The sequence below is a fragment of the Phyllostomus hastatus genome, unplaced genomic scaffold (assembly GCF_019186645.2).
Source record: "Phyllostomus hastatus isolate PE091 unplaced genomic scaffold, TTU_PhHast_1.1 phas_scaffold_555, whole genome shotgun sequence".
Taxonomy (NCBI): domain Eukaryota; kingdom Metazoa; phylum Chordata; class Mammalia; order Chiroptera; family Phyllostomidae; genus Phyllostomus; species Phyllostomus hastatus.
Window position 1 is genome coordinate 13,323,922 of NW_025334036.1, and position 18,487 is coordinate 13,342,408.

Consider the following 18,487-nt stretch of genomic DNA (forward strand, 5'->3'; position numbering starts at 1 on the left):
AAGCATGTGCCCTGACTGGGAATCAAACCAGTGACCCTTTGGTTCACAGGCCAGTGCTCAATCCACTGAGCCACACCAGGCAGGGAAACAGGATGCTTTTAAAACAAGCCTTAAAAAAACTCCCAAAGTTTGAAAACTTTTTCTTCTGCAGTTGTTGGCAATTTAAACTAGTCATTTGAGTGAATATTGTGTCAGCCTGGTGAGGTAGGTGAGATTCCCCACAGCGATGGTCCAGCTTAGCAAATGTCAGTGGGCCAGGGAGGGTTAAAAAAGTATGAAAACACATGAATGAAAACAAATGAATGCAGGACCTGTAAACGGCCAAAGAATTTGTACGGTTTTGCTTAGGGTGGGAACATTTGAAGGTAAACCATCAAAAACGAATTGGCTGAAAACATTTCTAGGCTGACAACTACAGGGGGGAACACTCAGTTTAAGGTGTTTACAGGTCAGTAGCTTCCCTGGGTGCCTGCAAATAAAGGTCTGCCTGATGAGAGGTGTCTGATGGTCTGAATGTATTCATTTATCCATCCATCCACCCACTCACCCATGAGCCATCTGTCCATCCATCCATCCATCCATCCACCTGCCCATCCATCTTTAATTCATTCATTCATCCACCCACCCATCATTTATCCATCCATCCATCCATCTACTCACCCATGAGCCATCTGTCCATCCATCCATCCAACCATCTGTCCATCCATCTTTAATCCATTCATCCGTCCACACACCCATCATCCATCCATCTATTCATCACCCATCCATCCATAGGCACCACTTATTACATTCTCAGTGGAGAAGAAACAGGGGAAATGGCTGTTTAGTAATAAAGGACTAGACAGCCAGGACCAATACCACTGTTCAGGAGGTTGTTAGTAGGTTGGTTCCCTGGCCTTTAATATAAACATACTTCTCTCTTAAAACCCTTATTAAAAAGATAGGGACAAGCTGGATCTCTGTGTGCCTAGCTATCCTTTGGAGTTCAGAATAAATGATTTTTTTTAATGAGTCATGGTTCAATCGGCTTCACCCACAGTCAGTTTTGAGCTTCTTCTTTTTTTTAAGATTTTATTTATTTATTTTTAGAGAGGGAAGAGAGAGAGAAGAGAGAAACATCAATGTGCGGTTGCTGGGGGCCATGGCCTGCAACCCAGGCATGTGCCCTGACTGGGAATTGAACCTGCAATGCTGGGTTCGCAGCCCGTGTTTAATCCACTGAGCTACGCCAGCCAGGGCCAGTTTCAACCTTCTTTCTCTTCCCTTCAGTGTCATCTAAACAGGCCACCCCACCACCAGGGTCTGGAACAAAACTCATCACACCACCCGAACGATAGATAGCCGAGGAAGAAACAAACGCACCAGTCTTCACATTTAAGTCAGTTAGTCCTTTTTTAATAAATTTGAATTCATTCATCAACAAGTTTCATATTGTATCTATCACTCAATTTTGCTGATTTTTTTTCATGTCAAATAATACCAAAAAAATTACATCAATGTGCTTAAGCAAAATTGGGTTTTATCTTTACAATGAGATGAGACCAACAAGGGCATCGACCACGACAGCTATCGCCTGCTCCTTCTGGAATAGTCCTGTACTTACCTTGAACACACCCACTGACTTGTGAAGTGGGGATATGGGACCAGGGTGACGGGCCGTGGGAGGGGGGCTGGCCCCGGGGAGGGGCCTGGGGTGGGAGCCAGTCTCGGGGGGTCGCTGGTTACCCAGCTGTGAGGAGCTGAGTGTTTTGGGAAAACATGGCGCCTTCCGATGCGGTAGAGAAGAGGTAATCGATCCAAGGCACACTAGCTAGTGACCCGGGGAAATGTCGCCCGCCTGGGCAGCTCTCAGTCCCACAATGCCACTCTGACCCACAGATCCCCTAGAGGAGAGCCAGGGTCAGTGCCACGAGGAAACAAACGATGTCACCCATTGTCCCGTTTGGCTCACGTGACATGGACTGGTTTTCAGGTGGAGGGTTAAAGTAAGAGTTACAGGGGGGGTTATTCTTTCGAGCCAGGAGATTCAAAGTTGGCTCCATTCTCTTTCTCCGAAATCGCCATGGGGGGACAGACCCCAATGGCATGGTGTCCCAGGTGCTGACAATGAACACTAACAGCCGCAACGTGCCTGTCGCCTTAGCAACCAGGCCCAGAGCCCCCACAGTGAGGGGCTCCCTGGTGAACACATTGACTCCAGAGCTGGACAGGGGAGGGGCGCCTGTGACGAGGATGACCGTGCCGAGAGTCCTGGGTGCTGGCATTAACCACACACAGTACTGAGGGTGCACTTGGACTTACACGCCCGACAGGGGTAGGCTCGTGACCTCTTTTCTAGTTCCCCTCAGATTCAGAGGGACGTGAGTGTCTCATGGGCTCGGCAGTGACACCTCTCTACAGTCCCGGGGCTGGCGAAAAAGGGTGACGCTGTGTTTGCAGGTGACTCATCAGTCTTTGTCTGTGGGGATTCCTGGAGTCGGGCTCTCGCATTATCTCGAGTGTGGAACGAATCCTCCTAACGAGATTCTCCTGGACATCTGGAGCCCCTTGGAAGCATTTTGGAAAGACAGGACTAGCTTAGAAAATGAACTCTTTATTATGTTGCGTTGTTGAGAAAGAAAGAGCATTCTATGCAAAATTCCCTTTTCCTCTCCTTATGCAAAAGCTCTGGGCATGGGTAACATTCCCACTACCTGCCCCCGAGCCCCAGCAGTCACGTCCAAGGTCAGGTTTAGAAGTATCGGTCCGGCTCGCCCACTGGCTCCCGGGACTACCGTGTGGCAACGAGAGGTTTGGGGGGACCACAGAGAACCAAACGCAACTCTCTCCTGCCGAAGCAGTCAAGAGTTCTGCCTTTCAGGATTTCTCCCCAACGTTTAGAAATGGAGAAGCTATAAAATAATTTCGTTAGAAGAAAAGTTGTTTTCTTCTTCAATGGAGTGAAGCAAACACATACCCAATGATCTTAAAAAGTTGTGTGTGTTTTTTTGTACAGAATATATGTATGTATGTATGTGTGTGTGTGTAGTTACAAACACTATTTATAGTATAGCTATTATGTTAACTTCATTGCAGTGTCTACAAAGTGGTAGGTTCCAGTCTTGGTGGCAAAAGCATATAAAAAGCTGAAAAGCTATTGTAACTATACCATGCAAATTGATATCCAGAAAACCTTGGGGGGAGGAGACTCTGCAGCTGTTGGGAGCCCCGTGGGGTGCCTGCCTTGGCTATTTGGGTACCTCAACTCTATGCGTCCGACATGGTTTGAATCGCTCTTCCGCCAGGAAGAGTTCACGTCACAGTTCTGGATAGTATAAAGTGTACACTGAAATCGACCACTGGCTGCGTTTCGTCCACGTGCCTTCGCATTTTGGGGTTCCCCCTCTGCACATGCAGCTCCCTCTTTGAATTACTGGAGACAGAAAAAGATACCTGAAGTCTTGAAAGGGGTAAGGTCACGAATGTCTTGGTTTCTTTAACATGTTAATGATAAGGCCACTTACAAGGTTTTTCCCCATCTATTTAACTTTGAAGCTCCCCCGATGTTACCCACAGGGGGAAAAAAATTGTCCGAGGAAAGCCAAAGGCCAAGGAATCACTGGCTAGTCTCTAGATCAAAACAAAACCAGAGAGCAGGGTTTGGGGGTGGAGGGGGAGGTGTTGAAGAAAAGTTGGAATGGAGGAAGGGGAAAGGATTTTATGGAAAATCGGTCCTGGTTTCTAGCGTGAGACTTTGCGGACTACGTTTAAACGCCTGACGGTGGGCTCCGAGCTCTTACGGACTTCCACAAATTAAAGGTCGTTATGGCCACCCGAGGAAAACCTAGTGACGGTCTGCTCACCACGAGAGCCCAGGCCACGCCCACCCTCGGGAAGGCGGTCCCTCTGTCTCCATGGAGACCAGGAGTCCCAGCTCTTAAGGGAACCCGGTGGGTGAGACTCTGGTCTCTGGACAGAACCGAGTGTGAGGCAGAACTACCTGGCAGCTGGGGACTAATGTAGCAGTTCTTTTCGGACTCGTTTGCTCTTGTGTTTTCCTTTCCAAACGCTTCCCTTCCCTGTGACATCTGCCTGCACACCGTAGTCGTTTCAGTGTATGGATGCCTGTGGTAGAAATATTGTTTACAAAAAATATATCATCTCTTTTTTTTGTTTCTTTAGAAAGAGCTCATCTAAATAGTAAGTTAAGTTTACGTCTATGAAACCGGTGCACCGTGTCATGTGTCAACGAGCTTTAAAAAGTCCAAATACGGATGAGGCTGTGGATCAGAAGGAAAGTGTGTGTGGCCGGGCTGCTGTCCTTTGCCTCAAGAGAACGGTCATGGGTCAGTGCGTGATGCGGGTGAGGACCGGTCACCCTCCTGCAGCGTCCCAGTTGGACCGGGAGGGGTGGGATGTGCTTAGGACACACGTCAGATGCGGAAATGAAGGCATGAGGATGTTTCTTGGTTTCCAACATGGAACAGAAGTGTTTTAGCTTCAATCGGAATATTCTAGATGACAGAAAGGAGTCACAATCACAGAAAAAAAAAATAGGACATCGCATGCTGCCGTGAGAGCGAGCATAAGAACCGAAATCTGGCAAATATACATACATATGCATATTATGCAAATATATTTCCGAGTAACATACAATGTTATTTATAAAGAGGGAGCGGTGATGGAGAGACGAGGGGGAACGTCATCCTAGATGGTTTGACCTCAGAGGAACAGATAACCTGAGACGTCTATGTTTCCCGTGAAATGTCAGGCCCGGAAATCCGTCCAGGAGACGTGGAACACGTTTTCAGTGATCGAAGTGGCAACCGCACGTCGCCACCGAGTCCCCACGGGACAGGCGAGCCGGTCCACGCGGCGTGAACACAAAGAGACACTGTACAGTAGTGGAGTACTTACAAGGAGAAGCCGTCCGTTCGCGAGCGGGTTTCCCAGGACGGGTGTTCGGACGTCCGCGTGGGCGCTAGCTACGTTTAAGACGGCGGGTGGGCCCGTGACCTCACCCACACGACCAGTACAGAGACACACGTCCAAGCAGAGAAAGCCCATCGCCGAGAAAGCCGAAAAGCCTTCGCTTAGTAAACTGAAAGAGAGGGTATGAAGTGGGTGATCGGTTTGGAAGTATCAACAGCGCCGTATGAGTTTCTGAAGGTTAAAGAGCGTCTTTCTGAGCTTTAAACTGAAACGGCTAACTTAGGACAGGAAAGGAGAGAGTTTGGGATGACATCATGTTTTGCGCCCTCATTCTCAAGGCATAATAGTTAGGCAATGCTCGTCCCTTTCAATGAAGAAGGAAAAAAAAAAGAACTATGACTTTCTTTAATATGCATCCTGTGTTAAATTTGTCCAAGGCTGCAAAATGTATGTATGTGTATTTGTTTTACCTACACACAGGCGCTTACACCCGCGTGTGAAAAACATATACACATACATCCTCATATACACGTGTATTTTATATATATGCTGAGAAAGTTCACATATATATACAATTGCGTATGTATATAGGTGCGTGTGTGTGCGTGTGTGTGCGTGTGTGTACAGGTATAAAAACTGGACAGGCAAAGTAATATTCCACTCGGTGTTAGATGAAGTCTTTGAAAAATCAAGTACAGTCACTCAGTTAACATAGTACAGCCAGTAAACCAGGTTGAAAAGGGAGAAAGTGAAGGGGAACACGATCCTGGACCACCGGTCTATGGCGTTCACGTCGGTCAGGTCGGGGATCTTGATTTTGAGCTGCGAAGACCTCCTGCGCAGGTGGGTCTTCTTGTGCGCGAGCCCCCTGTCCCCGAAGTGCCGGTGCCCCTCCCGAGGCACGCTCTGTTTTCTGTACTGGATTCCTGAGTGGTCGAAGGATATTGCTGAATTCCGCGTCTCGCCCACGCCGCCCGCCACCTCGTTCATTTCGTTGTGGACCTCCAGGGACGTCAGCAGGATGTTCCCGTGCGCGTCCACCTGCCGGGAGAGAAGGAGCGCGTGAGCCGGCCTGCGGGCACGCCGTCCTGGCCCCGCAAGCCCGGGGCGGAGCGGGCGCGCCGCTGCGCCACGGAGAGTCTGGGCCTGGGCGCGCCTGCCAAACCGGGCACTGCGCTCGGCTGCGGTGGGAAATGCCCCTTTGGAGGTTCAGCGGCGGTTTGGAGAGTTTATTTCCCCATGTAAACATTCTCACGGAGCAGATTAGACAAACTAAGGGGAGGGGGGTTGCTTTTTCAAGTGGGGATTTCTCATTGTACATACATGCCCTTACTAAAGAGAAAATGAAGGGACGGATGCCTTTCAAGAGATTAACTTCGGTGTAACAACAATTTTTTCACAACTGTAGGCTGAAGAGAAATGACTCTTCCAGCTTTTGTTTTGTTTTGTTTTGTTTTGTTTGTTTTTTTTGTTTTTGGAGGTCAACTTGTCCCCTTTTCTGATGCTATAAAAATACCCACATTTCAGTGCAGAAACCAGTGATGGCGCAGGACTGCGGTGGGTAGAGTCAGACCCCGTTCCCGCCCCCAGGTCCGCCCTGCACAACCTCCTGGTCCTAGTTATGTTTAGGAGAGAATGAAGTCCCCTATTGGAGCCAAACTTGAAAACAAAAACATTTATTTCTGTGCTAAATGTCGCTTCAGACCCTTCAGGGCCACGCCAATGGTCTGTCTGTTGGTTACTGAACTTTGAGCAAAGCGGCCCCGAGGCTCCGAGTCCCTAGTGGGATGTGTGTGTAAGCTCCTTCCCAGCAGTTTTTAGACGGAGGGGAAGGGAGGGAGAGAGAAACACTGACATGAGAGAGAAATATCAATCGGTTGCTTCTCCTTTGCACTCCAACTGGGGACTGAACCCCTCAACCCAGGCACGTGTCTTCACTGGGAATCGAACTGGCGATCTTTGGCTTTGCTGGATGACGCATAACTGGCTACACAGCTAGGGCAGAAGACGCTTTTTTTTTTTTTAAGTAGTAATGTCAAATGTATTCTTTTCAATAAGTGATTGATTACAAACTTGGAAGAATGAACCCTTTCCTGAAGGTAGAAAAAAAATATTTAGCTAAAAAACCCCCCACAAAAACTTCTCTACATTCTAAGTAACGTTTTAGACACAACAAAACCATGAGATGAAAAGCCCGTCGACCATTCGGGAAAGTGGGATGTGTTACTGAGGACACGCACTTGGAGGATGGGGATCCTTCCCCCAGATTGTTCATGCCGACACTCCTGCACACCTGCCGTGTGCCGTGCCCTGTGATGGCTGAGAGGCCGCACAGGACCAAGAGAAGTTCCTTGCCCTGGAGATGTCTAGCAGGACACAGCTTCAAATGAAGAACAAATGCATTTCTAAAAATCTGCATATTCCTCCCTGGTTGGGTGTGTCAGCTGGTTGGAGCATCTCCCTGAACACCAAAGGGTTGTGGGTTCGATTCCCAGTCAGGACGTGTACTAGAGGCGACTGATCAATGTTTCTCTCTCTCTCTCTCACCTTCCTCTATGTCTAAAATCAATAAACACATCCTTGGGTGAGGATTTAAAAAAGAATTGAAAACCTGCCCATTGCACTTCAAACACTTTTTTAAAAACATACCTACATTACCATCCTTCCTAGTTATCAAAAATGCCATGTCAAAAGTTGTATCAAAATCTAGGTGATTATCATAAATAACTCTGTAGAACAAAAACCTAAATAAAGAAATGTCTTTCCCTGCCCAGGCTGGTGTGGCTCAGTGGATTGAGCAGGGGCTGCAAACCAAAGGGTCTTGGGTTCGATTCCCAGTCAGGGCACATGCCTGGGTCGTGAGCCAAGTTGGGCCCTCAGTAGGGGGCGCTCAAGAGGCAACCACACATTGATGTTTCCCTCCCTCTCTCCTTCCCTTCCCTTCTCTCTAAAAATAAATAAATATTAAAAAAAAAAGAAATGTCTTTCCTTAAAGGGCAAGAAGGGAGTATTTTGTGACGTGTTTATTGAGATGATCTTCTATGGTTCTAATGACTCAGTTTCCCCTGGCTTGAAAAAGAGGAGTTTTTTCACTTCTAACAAGGAAAGTTAATATCACCTCACACTGGAAATGACCTGGTAGTAAATACCCCTTGTTCATACATACACGTCCCCATGGACATTTACACGTCTGGGCCACAGGCCATGCACTGTGACAACTGCAAAGCACCGGGTGCCATGCAGTCAAGGAGGCATGGCGGCCACCTGGAATGTGACCTGCCATCTCAGAAGCAGGGCACTTCCCATGGGAAAATGGGGACAAACCCAACTGGTGGGCGTAGGCAATGACAGAGGCAAAATGGGAGCCAATAGTAGTCAAAAAAAAAGCAAGCAGAGTGTCACAAAGAAGAGTGTCCGTCTTAAGTCTTGTGGGAGGGAGGATGTGGGCAAAGACAAAAGGGATTCTGGGACGACAGACTCCAAGGCAAAGAGATCGTAATGCCTATGGTGATTCCAGGGGGTGCCCAAGGAGAGGAAAGAAAGCATACGAGATGAAGTCAAGTGAACGATGGTTTTCTGACATGTAATGACCCATTGGCACGATTTGATGCCGTGTCTTTCTTTCTTTTTTTTTTTTTTAAGATTCTATTTATTTATTTTTAGAGAGGGAAGGGAGGGAGAAAGAGAGAGAGAAACATCAATGTGCGGTTGCTGGGGGCTGTGGCCTGCAACCCAGGTATGTGGCCTGACTGGGAATCAAATCTGCAGCACTTTGGTTCACAGTCCGCACTCAATCCACTGAGCTACGCCAGCCAGGGCTGATGCCCTGTCTTTCTATGCTTTTGGGAAGGGTCTGACCGGGGCGGGGGCTCTAAGTCTGTGCCCTGAACTCTTGAGAAGGGAACTTAGTCTCAGGGAAGCCAAACCGATTTCCTACCTATCCGTCAGTAATGTGCAAAATCAGAGTGTGCCTGAGCACCTTGGATATTTACGGCTACCTTTACATTTTTGTTTTATTTACTAATTTTGTTTTATTTACTAATTTTATTTACTAAAGGAGAGAGAGAGACATTGCTTTGTTCCACTGATGCATTTGTTGGTCGATTCTGGAACCGATACAATTTACATCATTCCTATCTCAGAGTTAGCAAATGCTTGTAATGGAAAGGAAAATACTGGAGGGAATGGGATGTGTATCTAATTAGTAAGACCTTACTGCAAACCTGATTGGCCCCTTTCAACTTACAGTTTTCATTTAAACAAGAACCAGTGTGAAGAAAATGTCCACCAAAATTATGAAAAGGTATTTTTTTTTCCTGAAAGAATTAAAGGGTTATTAAAATCTGTTAAGTCTTAGAAGTCAAATATATTAAACAGATACTGTTAACCCTTGAACAGTGCAGGTGGGGGGAGCAGGGAAGGGGTTTGGGGTGCCGATTGCAGTTGAAGACACAAGTATCGCTTAGATTGGGGGATTCCCAATTGTGGGTCGAAAATATGTATACCAATGTTTTCCTACCATCTAGAATTTAAATATGTAAAACACATTATTTATTGATTTTGTTAGAAAGAGGGAGAAAGAGAGGAGTGAAACATCAATTTGTTATGTTGTTCCACTTATCCATGCATTCAGTGGTTGATTCTTATATGTGCCCTGACTGGGGATCGAACCTGCAGCCTTGGCGAATCAGGAAGATGCTCTAACCAGCTGAGCTACCCAGCCAGGGCTGGAATTTAAATATTGAAACCAATAGAAATGATCGTGGGTCTAATATAATACTGAAATGCACTGTACAGAATGATAGATAACTTGCCTTTTTAAAGCACTTCATGAATACTTCTTAGTTTGAAGAGTGTATCTCCAATCTACTATAATTAGAATAATTGATTTCAACATATGTTTTCTTTCTGCTCCATAACCTTAACAGATGTAAACATTTAAATTAAAAAAAAATCCCATGCAAAATATATCACAGAGGGATTTTTCTTTTTTCCTAAAAACACAGCAGAGATCTCATTCACTCCTTACCTCCAAGCCTGTACATAAGTAAAACACTCTAGTTTTAGAAGAAATAAGAAAGTATTTGTCATTGGGGGGGTGGCATCCAGCTCTTTAGTAAGAGGACTAATGTCCATCTTGCAAGAATGATGACTTTCTGCCACTTCATGAAATTCAAATGCCAGCTGGTCACCTTGCAGAGTATCACAAGGCCGGTGACCATCACTGCGGCCTGACTAGCTCCAGGGCGCAGAAGCAACTCGGAACGAATAGAGGTTAAGCACCAATAAACGAGGGTCAAGATGGACGTGGCACCACTGGTCGGAGCAGAATGTGAGGCACTCTGTGGCCATGCCCAGCATTGCTGAATCAATCCCCAAGTTAGAATATTGTACAACCACTGGGTATAAGGATTGACAAATCAGGGTCCCAAAGGCAGCTGTTGGTGGCCCAGATCTGCCCTTGGTGGCCCACACAGCCTCTGAGGGCTGACGCCCCTCATGGTGACCCACGGTCTCAGGAAAGACAGTGACAGCTCAAGTCCCTGCTGTCATCTAAGTGCCCCCCAGACCCCCTCCCCATCCTGAGGGCTCGCCTCTGTAACACAAGGGGACTCCCCAAGCCCAGGTGGGCAAACAGTCCTCAGAGATCTCCCTGAAAATGCGTGACTGACGATAGTTATGAAGAGCCTACGAAGACGTCAGCCCATCCACGGTTTGGTTTTGCATAACGTTTGTGGTTTATTTCCTCCTTTTCCTGTCACTCATCCACATCCTGTGATGCGGACTGTTTGGGGGAGGCTGACTTCTAATTACAATGGTCACTACGTTCTCAGGTCTGGGAGTCAGCCACAGTTTTGAATGCGGACTTTAAAGAGCATCACATGCGCACTGAAGCTTCTGGAACGTGAGTCTCTGTGGCTTGCACGTGGTTTCGAGCTGAAAGCCACTTGAGCCACAGGCTCAAGAGAAAGTTGTGCCGCTAGAAGCGCCTGAATCAGCGGCCTTGCCCATCCTGGGAGGTGATCAGAGAGAACCACGGGTAGGGCAGAGCGAACTTCTATTTACTCTCAAGTCTCTTCTTATCATCCTGCAATGACCCTTGGAAGCCCCCAAGGCGCATGACGTCATCTCAGCTCAGGATGTCTTATAGACTCAGTCATCATTTCTATCTCTGAACCTCTCCTGCACGTGGGGTCTGACTCTCTCATGTATGTGGGTTCCCATACATACAGATGTGTTAAATTTGGTTATTTTTTCTTGCAAAAAATAAAAGAAAAACCAACTAGTAAACATGCATTTGTAAAAAAAATAAATTAATTAATAGCCTTGGTTGGTGTGGCTTAGTGGATTGAGTGCCGAATTGTGAACCAAAGGGTCACTGGTTCAATTCCCAGTCAAGGCACAAACCTGGGTTGCAGGCCAGGTCCCCAGTAGGGGGAGCTCGAGAGGTAATCACACACTGATGTTTCTCTCCCTCTCTTCCCCTCAGTATAAAAATAAATAAATAAAATCTTAAAAAAGTAAATAAAAAACATGCATTTGTGTGTTGACTTCAAACCTTCACAGTCGATCTACGATTACACATAAAAAATATGAGCATGTAAAGGCTTTAACAAAACTGCTCGGAAAACAGAAACACATTTTCAGAAAAACAAACAATAAAGGTGGATCACAAATGAACTAAAATTTTTTGCTGGGTCTGATTTATAATATATTCTTTCTATATTACATTAATTCTCTCTGTGGATATGAGAGATTTGGGGTTTTTGTTTAAAAGTGTATGCTTCATGCCCCAAAAGGTATTTCTTCCACACAATTTGACTGTTCTAAATGGTGTCATTTAGAAGAAAGGGAACAAATTTGTAATTTAAGTTACGAGAAAAGTTGGAAAAATAGCATTGTGTGTCTGTGTGGCGGAAAGAATAATGGTGTGATGAAGTCTAGTGTCTCTCTTTTTTAAAAAAGATTTTATTTATTTTATTTTTAGAGAGAGGAAGGGAGAGACAGAAACAGCTATACAAGAGAGAAGCATCCTTTGGTTGCCTCCCTTGCACCTGGACCAAGGATCAAACCCCAACCTAGGTATGTGCCCTGACTGGGAACTGAACCCACAACCCTTTGGTTATGGGACAATGCTCAACCAACTGAGCCATAGCAACCAGGGCTGGAAATATATTTTTGAGGACTTTCTGGGATGTAAGGCATGGAAAGACTGAGACAAAAATGATGTAGAAACGATAATGTGCTTTCACTAAAATATTGTATATCATTGTAACAACATATTGCTTTAAAAAAAATAATAAACCAAAATGGCATCTAATGGCAAAGTTGCTCTGTAACTGGAAAGATGGAAGAGCTTGCTGAGCTGGGATGGAGGGGGCAGGGCTACGTTACGCTTCCTTTGGAGTATGTGTGTGGCCCCGGGGCCTTCCGAAAGCAGCGCACAGCCCTTGGCCACTGCCGTTCAGGTCTCGCTGCACCCAGCAGGTCCTGGGACTAGGGCCAGTCTGTGACAGCCCCAGGGCAGGGCGCTGCTCCTGCCTTGAACTAAAGACCTTGAACCAGGAGACTGTGCTAGCTGGGGACCAGAGAGGGGTTTGCCCACAGTGTCCACAGAAAAGTGCCATGCTGGGTCTCACCAGGTTTGTCATGGTGTCACCTCAGAGTGTCATTTGTTTCGGTATCTACACATCTTATTCTTTCCCTAGGAAACTGGGGAGCTTTGGCCTCCCCACTTCTGCAATGATTTTGGCTGTATGTAAAACTCTGGGACTTGCCCTGGCCAGGTGGCTCAGTTGGCTGGAGCGTCATCTCATACACCATTAGGTTGTGGGTTCAATTCCTGGTCAGGACACATAATACCTAGATTGTGGATTTGACCCCTGGTTGGGGAGTGTATGAGAAGCAACTGATTGATGTTTCTCTCTCACATTGATGTTTTGCTCTCTTTCTCTCTCTCTCTCAAATCAATAAACATCTCCTTGGGTGAAGATTTAACACATTATTTAAAAAAATTCAGTAACTTGCTTAAGGCAACCTTTCAGGTTATCATTGACATCTCCACATAACACCTGCTCAAGGGTCACGTGAGTGACCCCAGCGATGGATGAGCCCCAGGGTCAGGGTGGATGGGATGGGTGGTTGGAATGGGTGGGCAGTCAAGATGGCAGACGGCCTACCCGGTTGCCTTCGTTCTTTGAACGGTCGTTCTTGGCCTTGGCTGTCTTCTCCGCAAGCTTCTTCTGCCTCTGGGGGCCTCTTCCGAAGAAAATGTAGTTGACAAAGGCGTACTCCAGCAGGGCCAGGAACACGAAGACAAAGCAGCCCATGAGGTACATGTCGATGGCTTTGACGTAGGGGATTTTGGGCAACGTCTCGCGAAGGTGCGTGTTGATGGTGGTCATGGTGAGAACCGTCGTGATCCCTGCAAAGGAAACACAGGGGTGAGCGACCGAAGCTTCTCCCCTCTGTTCCTCACTGTTCACTTTCCCTTTGGATTTTCTCCAACAGCGCGAAGCAGCTAGTAATAATGGGTTTGCCCTGGCTGATGTGGCTCAGTGGACTGAGTGCCGACCTGCGAACGAAGGGTCACCAGTTCGATTCCCAGTCAGGGCATGTGCCTGGGTTGCAGGCCAAGTCCCCAGTAGGGGGCACGCTAGAGGCAACCATACATTGCTATTTCTCCCTCCCTTCCCCTCTCTTGAAAAAGAAATAAATAAAATCTTTAAAAGAAAGAAATAATGGGTTGGTTATTATTGGGTGACCGTAACGCAATACAGAATAGGGTGTGTCTCTGGGCAGCAGGCCACACCTTGAGCCACGAGTCAGGATGCTGGTATCTGTCCTCCCTGCTGGGCACCACGCCACCTCAGCGGGTTCACAGACAGAATGGATCTGAGGCTGAGGGAGAGAGGTGTAGGGAGGCAGAAGGGACGGTTCTCGTGGCGGAACTTGGAAGAAATGAAAATATACCCGGAGTTTCATGTAAAATGCTGAGTGTCCAGGTGAAAAACTTCTGGGAAGAAGAGTGAATCTAGGAAGAGTCTGAGGACCTAAGAAGGCATCTAGGGCTGGGGAGGTAAGGCTGTTAGCGAGGCTCAATGAGAAAGAAAATGACGTTTTTTGTTTTTTTTTAGAGAGAGAGAGAGAGAAGGGAAGGAGAAAGAGAGGGAGAGAAACATGCATGTGTGGTTGCCTCTCAAGCGCCCCCTACTGGGCGCCTGGCCCCACAACCCAGGCACGTGTCCTGACGGGAATCAAACTAGCTCAGCATGACTGCTGAGGGCATGCACGGAGATCAATGACGTCAGAATAGGTTAAGATTCTCCTTAAACATAACATCACATGTCCCTGGGGACTTCTGAAATCTGAAAATGGCAATGGGCTCATGAGAGTTCACAAGTAAATGAGGAAATGCCGGGCAGGTGCTACAAAATGAGGCGTTCTCGCCATTATTCAAACGAGTTTCAGGTGGCTGCTACTATGCCTTTTCACCTCCACATGGATTGGAGGGCTGGAAGGCTCTGCCTGAGGGGCTGGTCGGCGCTCCAGGTGACTATTTTGAGTGGACATGCACAACACAGGCCTCCGTAGATGTCCCCGCCAGGAAAGGGGCAGGAAGAATCCAGGGAGAGGGAGAGGCAGTACCTGTCACAGGCAATCGGCCTGGTAAATGTGGCCCTCGAACGGGTGAGGACGCAGGCCTGCGCCCATTGGTAGGCGCTCCAGGAGCCCCGAGCAGGGAGATGCTGGGGTAGGAGCTCCAGCCGTTCGGGTTTGGGCTCACGTGATCTCTTAGCTTAGGAGGCTGCTGCCTTTGCTGATTCCTTCTACTGTGTATCTGGATGCTGTTGGCGGGGGGGGTGGATGATACGGGGTCATAGCCTGGATCACCAGGCGCCTGGGAGCACGCAACCAGACCCAAAGCTCAGCACTGCCACTTCCCAGGGGTGTGACCTCTCAGACCAGAAGGGTCCAGAGACCCTTCTGGGGACACTCCCATCGTAGGAGTGTCCAACCCGCTGCCCGCGGGCCACATGCAGCCCAACACAAATCCATAAATGTACTTAAACCCTTTTTTTTTTTGCTCATCAGTTTTTGTTAGTGTTTGTGTATTTTACGTGTGGCCCAAGACTACACTTCTTCTTCCAGTGTGGCCCAGAGACCCCAAAAGGTGGGACACCCCTCATAGGGCTGTTGTGAAGGGTATAGGCAATGCCAGAGAAGCAGTGGCAGCATTCTGATAGGTTCACATTATCAATCACACTCATCACCATCATTACAGAAAGATAAATGTCTTCACTGCCTCTGGTTTCTGAGTAGCCTCGCCTAGGGGGGACCCATCCGACATGGCTGGGCGGAGGAACCTCCTGCGTGCTCTGGACCGAGCTGTGAAGTCTTTCTACTAACTCTTGGCCTCAAACCATTTCTCACTGAGATGACGCTCATGAAACATTATATTTGAAAAACTTCATTGGTAACGATGACTGATACACACATATGAGTATAATTTACATTATTGAATCAGTAGCTGTCTTAGTTCTCTTCTCCGTGATCAAAATCCCATGGCCTCCATTGTGTTAGCATCCATCTCGCTTTTAGGACAGATGCACAGCCCTGGCCTGTGTAGCTCAGTGGATTGAGCATGGGCTGCAAACCAAAGCATAACAGGTTCCATTCCCAGTCAGGGCACGTGCCTGAGTTGCAGGCCATGGCCCCCAGCAACTGCAGATTGATGTTTCTCTCTGTTTCTCTCTTTCTCCCTCCCTTCCCTCTCTAAAAATAAATAAATAAAATCTTAAAAAAAAAGAAGGATGGATGCTATTCTTCATGGGTGAGGATACGCCAGGGTTTTGAGATTATAGTGTCCTGCATCGCAGACCAGTGGCTTCTGACACTAACAGGTCAGTGCAGCTGGGGCCACACCCTGGGCAGCAGAAGCATAAAATTCTGAGATGCACAGACGGTGGTGCAGCTCAGCTGGGTGAGAACCAATGTTTGCAGCAGAAAGACAAGCCCAGGCAACCCCAGCTCTGGCCGAGCCCCTAGCCGAGGGACAGTGCCATCGGGGGGCCTCTGCTGAGCACCTGTCCATGTAGACTTGAACGATTAAGAACTCACTTAACAAAAAGCTGGAGGACCCTGGCCGGGTAGCTCTGTTGGTTAGAGCATCCTCCCGATACACCAAGGTCGAGGGTTCGATCCCTGGTCAGGGCACATACAAGAAGCAATGAATGAATGTGTTAATAAGTGAAACAACAAATTGATCTCTCTCTCTTCTTTCTCTCTCTCTCTCTCTCTCTAAAAATCAATAAATAAAAATTTTAAAAATGAGATGCGTTGATCATTTCAAAGGCTGTGAGTGTGGTGGGAGGAATTTCTCCAAATGAAGGCCTCCAAAAGCATGACCATATCCCCCCTAAAAAGGTACAGAGCATGCCCTGGCTGGTGTGGCTCAGTTGGTTGGAGCATCATCCTGTGGACTAAAAGGCCATAAGTTCTATCCCTGATCAGGGCACATACCCGGGTTTCAGGTTTCATCTCCGGCTGGGGTACATACTAGAGCAACTGATCAATGTTTCTCTTTCATCTCTCTCTCCCTACCCCTCTCTCCTCCCTTCCTCTAAAATCAGTAAACATATATTCAGGTGAGGATTAAAAAAGAAAAGTGACATAATGGAATACTACTTGGCCATAAGAGAAAGAAATCTTACGCTTTGCAATAGCATGGATGAGCCTGGAGATTTTTATGCTGAGTGAAATGAGCCAGTCAGAGAAAGACAAATACCATATGATTTCACTCATGTGTAGACTCTCATGGACAAACTGAACTAACAAACTGAATAGAGACAGAGTCATGGATACAGAGGACAGACTGACAGCTGTCAAAGGGGAGGAGGGCTGGGGGCCTGGGTGAAAAAGGGGAAGGGATTGAGCAAAAATAAATAAATAAAATTTATAGAAAACAATAGTATAGCGATCACCAGAGGGAAAGGAGGGTGGGGATGGGCAGAAGAAGGTGAAGGGGGAATACATGGTGATGCAGGGAGACTGGCTTGGGGAGGTGAGCACCCAGTACAGTACAATGATGATGTGTGATTGAATAGGACACCTGAAACCTATATAATTTTATTAACCAGCGTCACCCCAACAAATGCAATTAAAAAAAAATATCTGCTTTCATGCAGTGTGACGAGGTTGGGTTTATTACAACCCACTTCAGAGAGACTATCTCTTTAATGATTGTGGAAGACAATGTTTGATCATTAAGGAGCTATAGAATTTTTATACTGAGAAAATTGAGAAATGTGCATTTTTTCAGAGCACCTCACTCCTACTAATGCAGATAATTATGGGTCTCTGGTGCTCATATTTTTAATTCTCTCAACAATAACAAAAAGATCTGGGGCCAATTCACTATGAAGCTCATGAAGCTTCAGCTTCAGGTCACGGGCCTTGTCCAGCCTGGGGGCGGAGGCTGTCCCGTGAGTTTGTATTTCTATATTTTTTATTCCTTTTTGAAAAGAGCCCCCTGGAATTGTCTATGGGAATAGCTCTGCAAAATCTGTATCTGCCCCTACAAATTCATTTCAGCTCTGACTCTTCCAGGTGAGAAGAAGAGAAGATAGTTTAACAAAGATTAATATAGTACTATATGCATTAGAAATACAGGGTCCAGCAGAAGTAAGACCATGGAGTGTGGTTGGTAGGGAACGTGAATGTCTCGCACGAGGTGGACAGCAACTTGAACATGTCACCTAAAATGTCCCATGGTGTGCTTGAGTGTGATCCTGTTATGTTACAGGATGACATGCTTATGATTTTGTAATAGAAGATTTTGTAATAAAAAGGGGGTGTTATTTGTGCCAGATCCCATATATAACAATTAGTACATTATGTTCAGCTCTTTGATACTTTCTTCTCCAGGTGGTTTTTTAAATTAAATTTATCGGGGTGACCTTGCTTCATAAGATTATACAGGTTTCAAGGGTACACTTCTACCACACATCATCTATATAATTGTACTGTGTGCCCACCTCCCAAGGTCAAGTCTCCTTCTGTCTCCATATCTTTGACCCCCTTTACCCTCCTCACACCCCCACCCCATCCCTCTGGTCACCCCCATACTGTTGTCTGTGTCCATAAGTTTTTGTTTATTTGCTTTTCTTGTTTGTTCATTTGTTGCTTTCAGTTTCACATCCCACATCTGAGTGAAATCATACGGTTCTTAACTTTTTCTGTCTGACTCATTTCACTTAGCGGGATATCCTCAAGGTCCACTGTGTCGTCACCAGTGGCAGTGTGTCATCTCTTCTTATGGCTGAGTACTGTTCCATCGTGTATGTGCCACATCTGCTTTATCCAGTCACCCAACAAAGTGATTTTCAAATTCAACTAACATCTTTAGAAATAGCTACTTCAGTGTCTTAGGTCATTGCCATGTGTATTGCATGAGAAAAATATCTTATCTTTTTAAGTAAAATTTTAAATTAATTTGAGAGAGAGAGAACATCTATTTCCTGTTCCACTTACTGATACACTCATTGGTTGTTTCTTGTATGTGCCCTGACTGGGG

The 18,487-nt window shown here is 46.6% G+C and overlaps 1 protein-coding gene across 3 annotated transcripts in view; it reads right to left on the reverse strand.

Moving 5' to 3' along the window:
- Positions 1–1,395: 1,395 nt before the first annotated feature.
- Positions 1,396–18,487, reverse strand: part of GABRB3 (gamma-aminobutyric acid type A receptor subunit beta3) — a 249,630-nt gene continuing 232,538 nt past the window's right edge. For all 3 annotated transcript variants that reach the window (XM_045825016.1, XM_045825018.1, XM_045825017.1), the window contains 2 exons: positions 13,092–13,336; positions 1,396–5,952 (listed from right to left, as the gene is read on the reverse strand). In XM_045825016.1, coding sequence (XP_045680972.1) covers positions 5,614–5,952; positions 13,092–13,336 — 584 coding nt within the window. In that variant the 3' untranslated portion in view covers positions 1,396–5,613. The remainder of the gene's footprint in view (positions 5,953–13,091; positions 13,337–18,487) is intronic.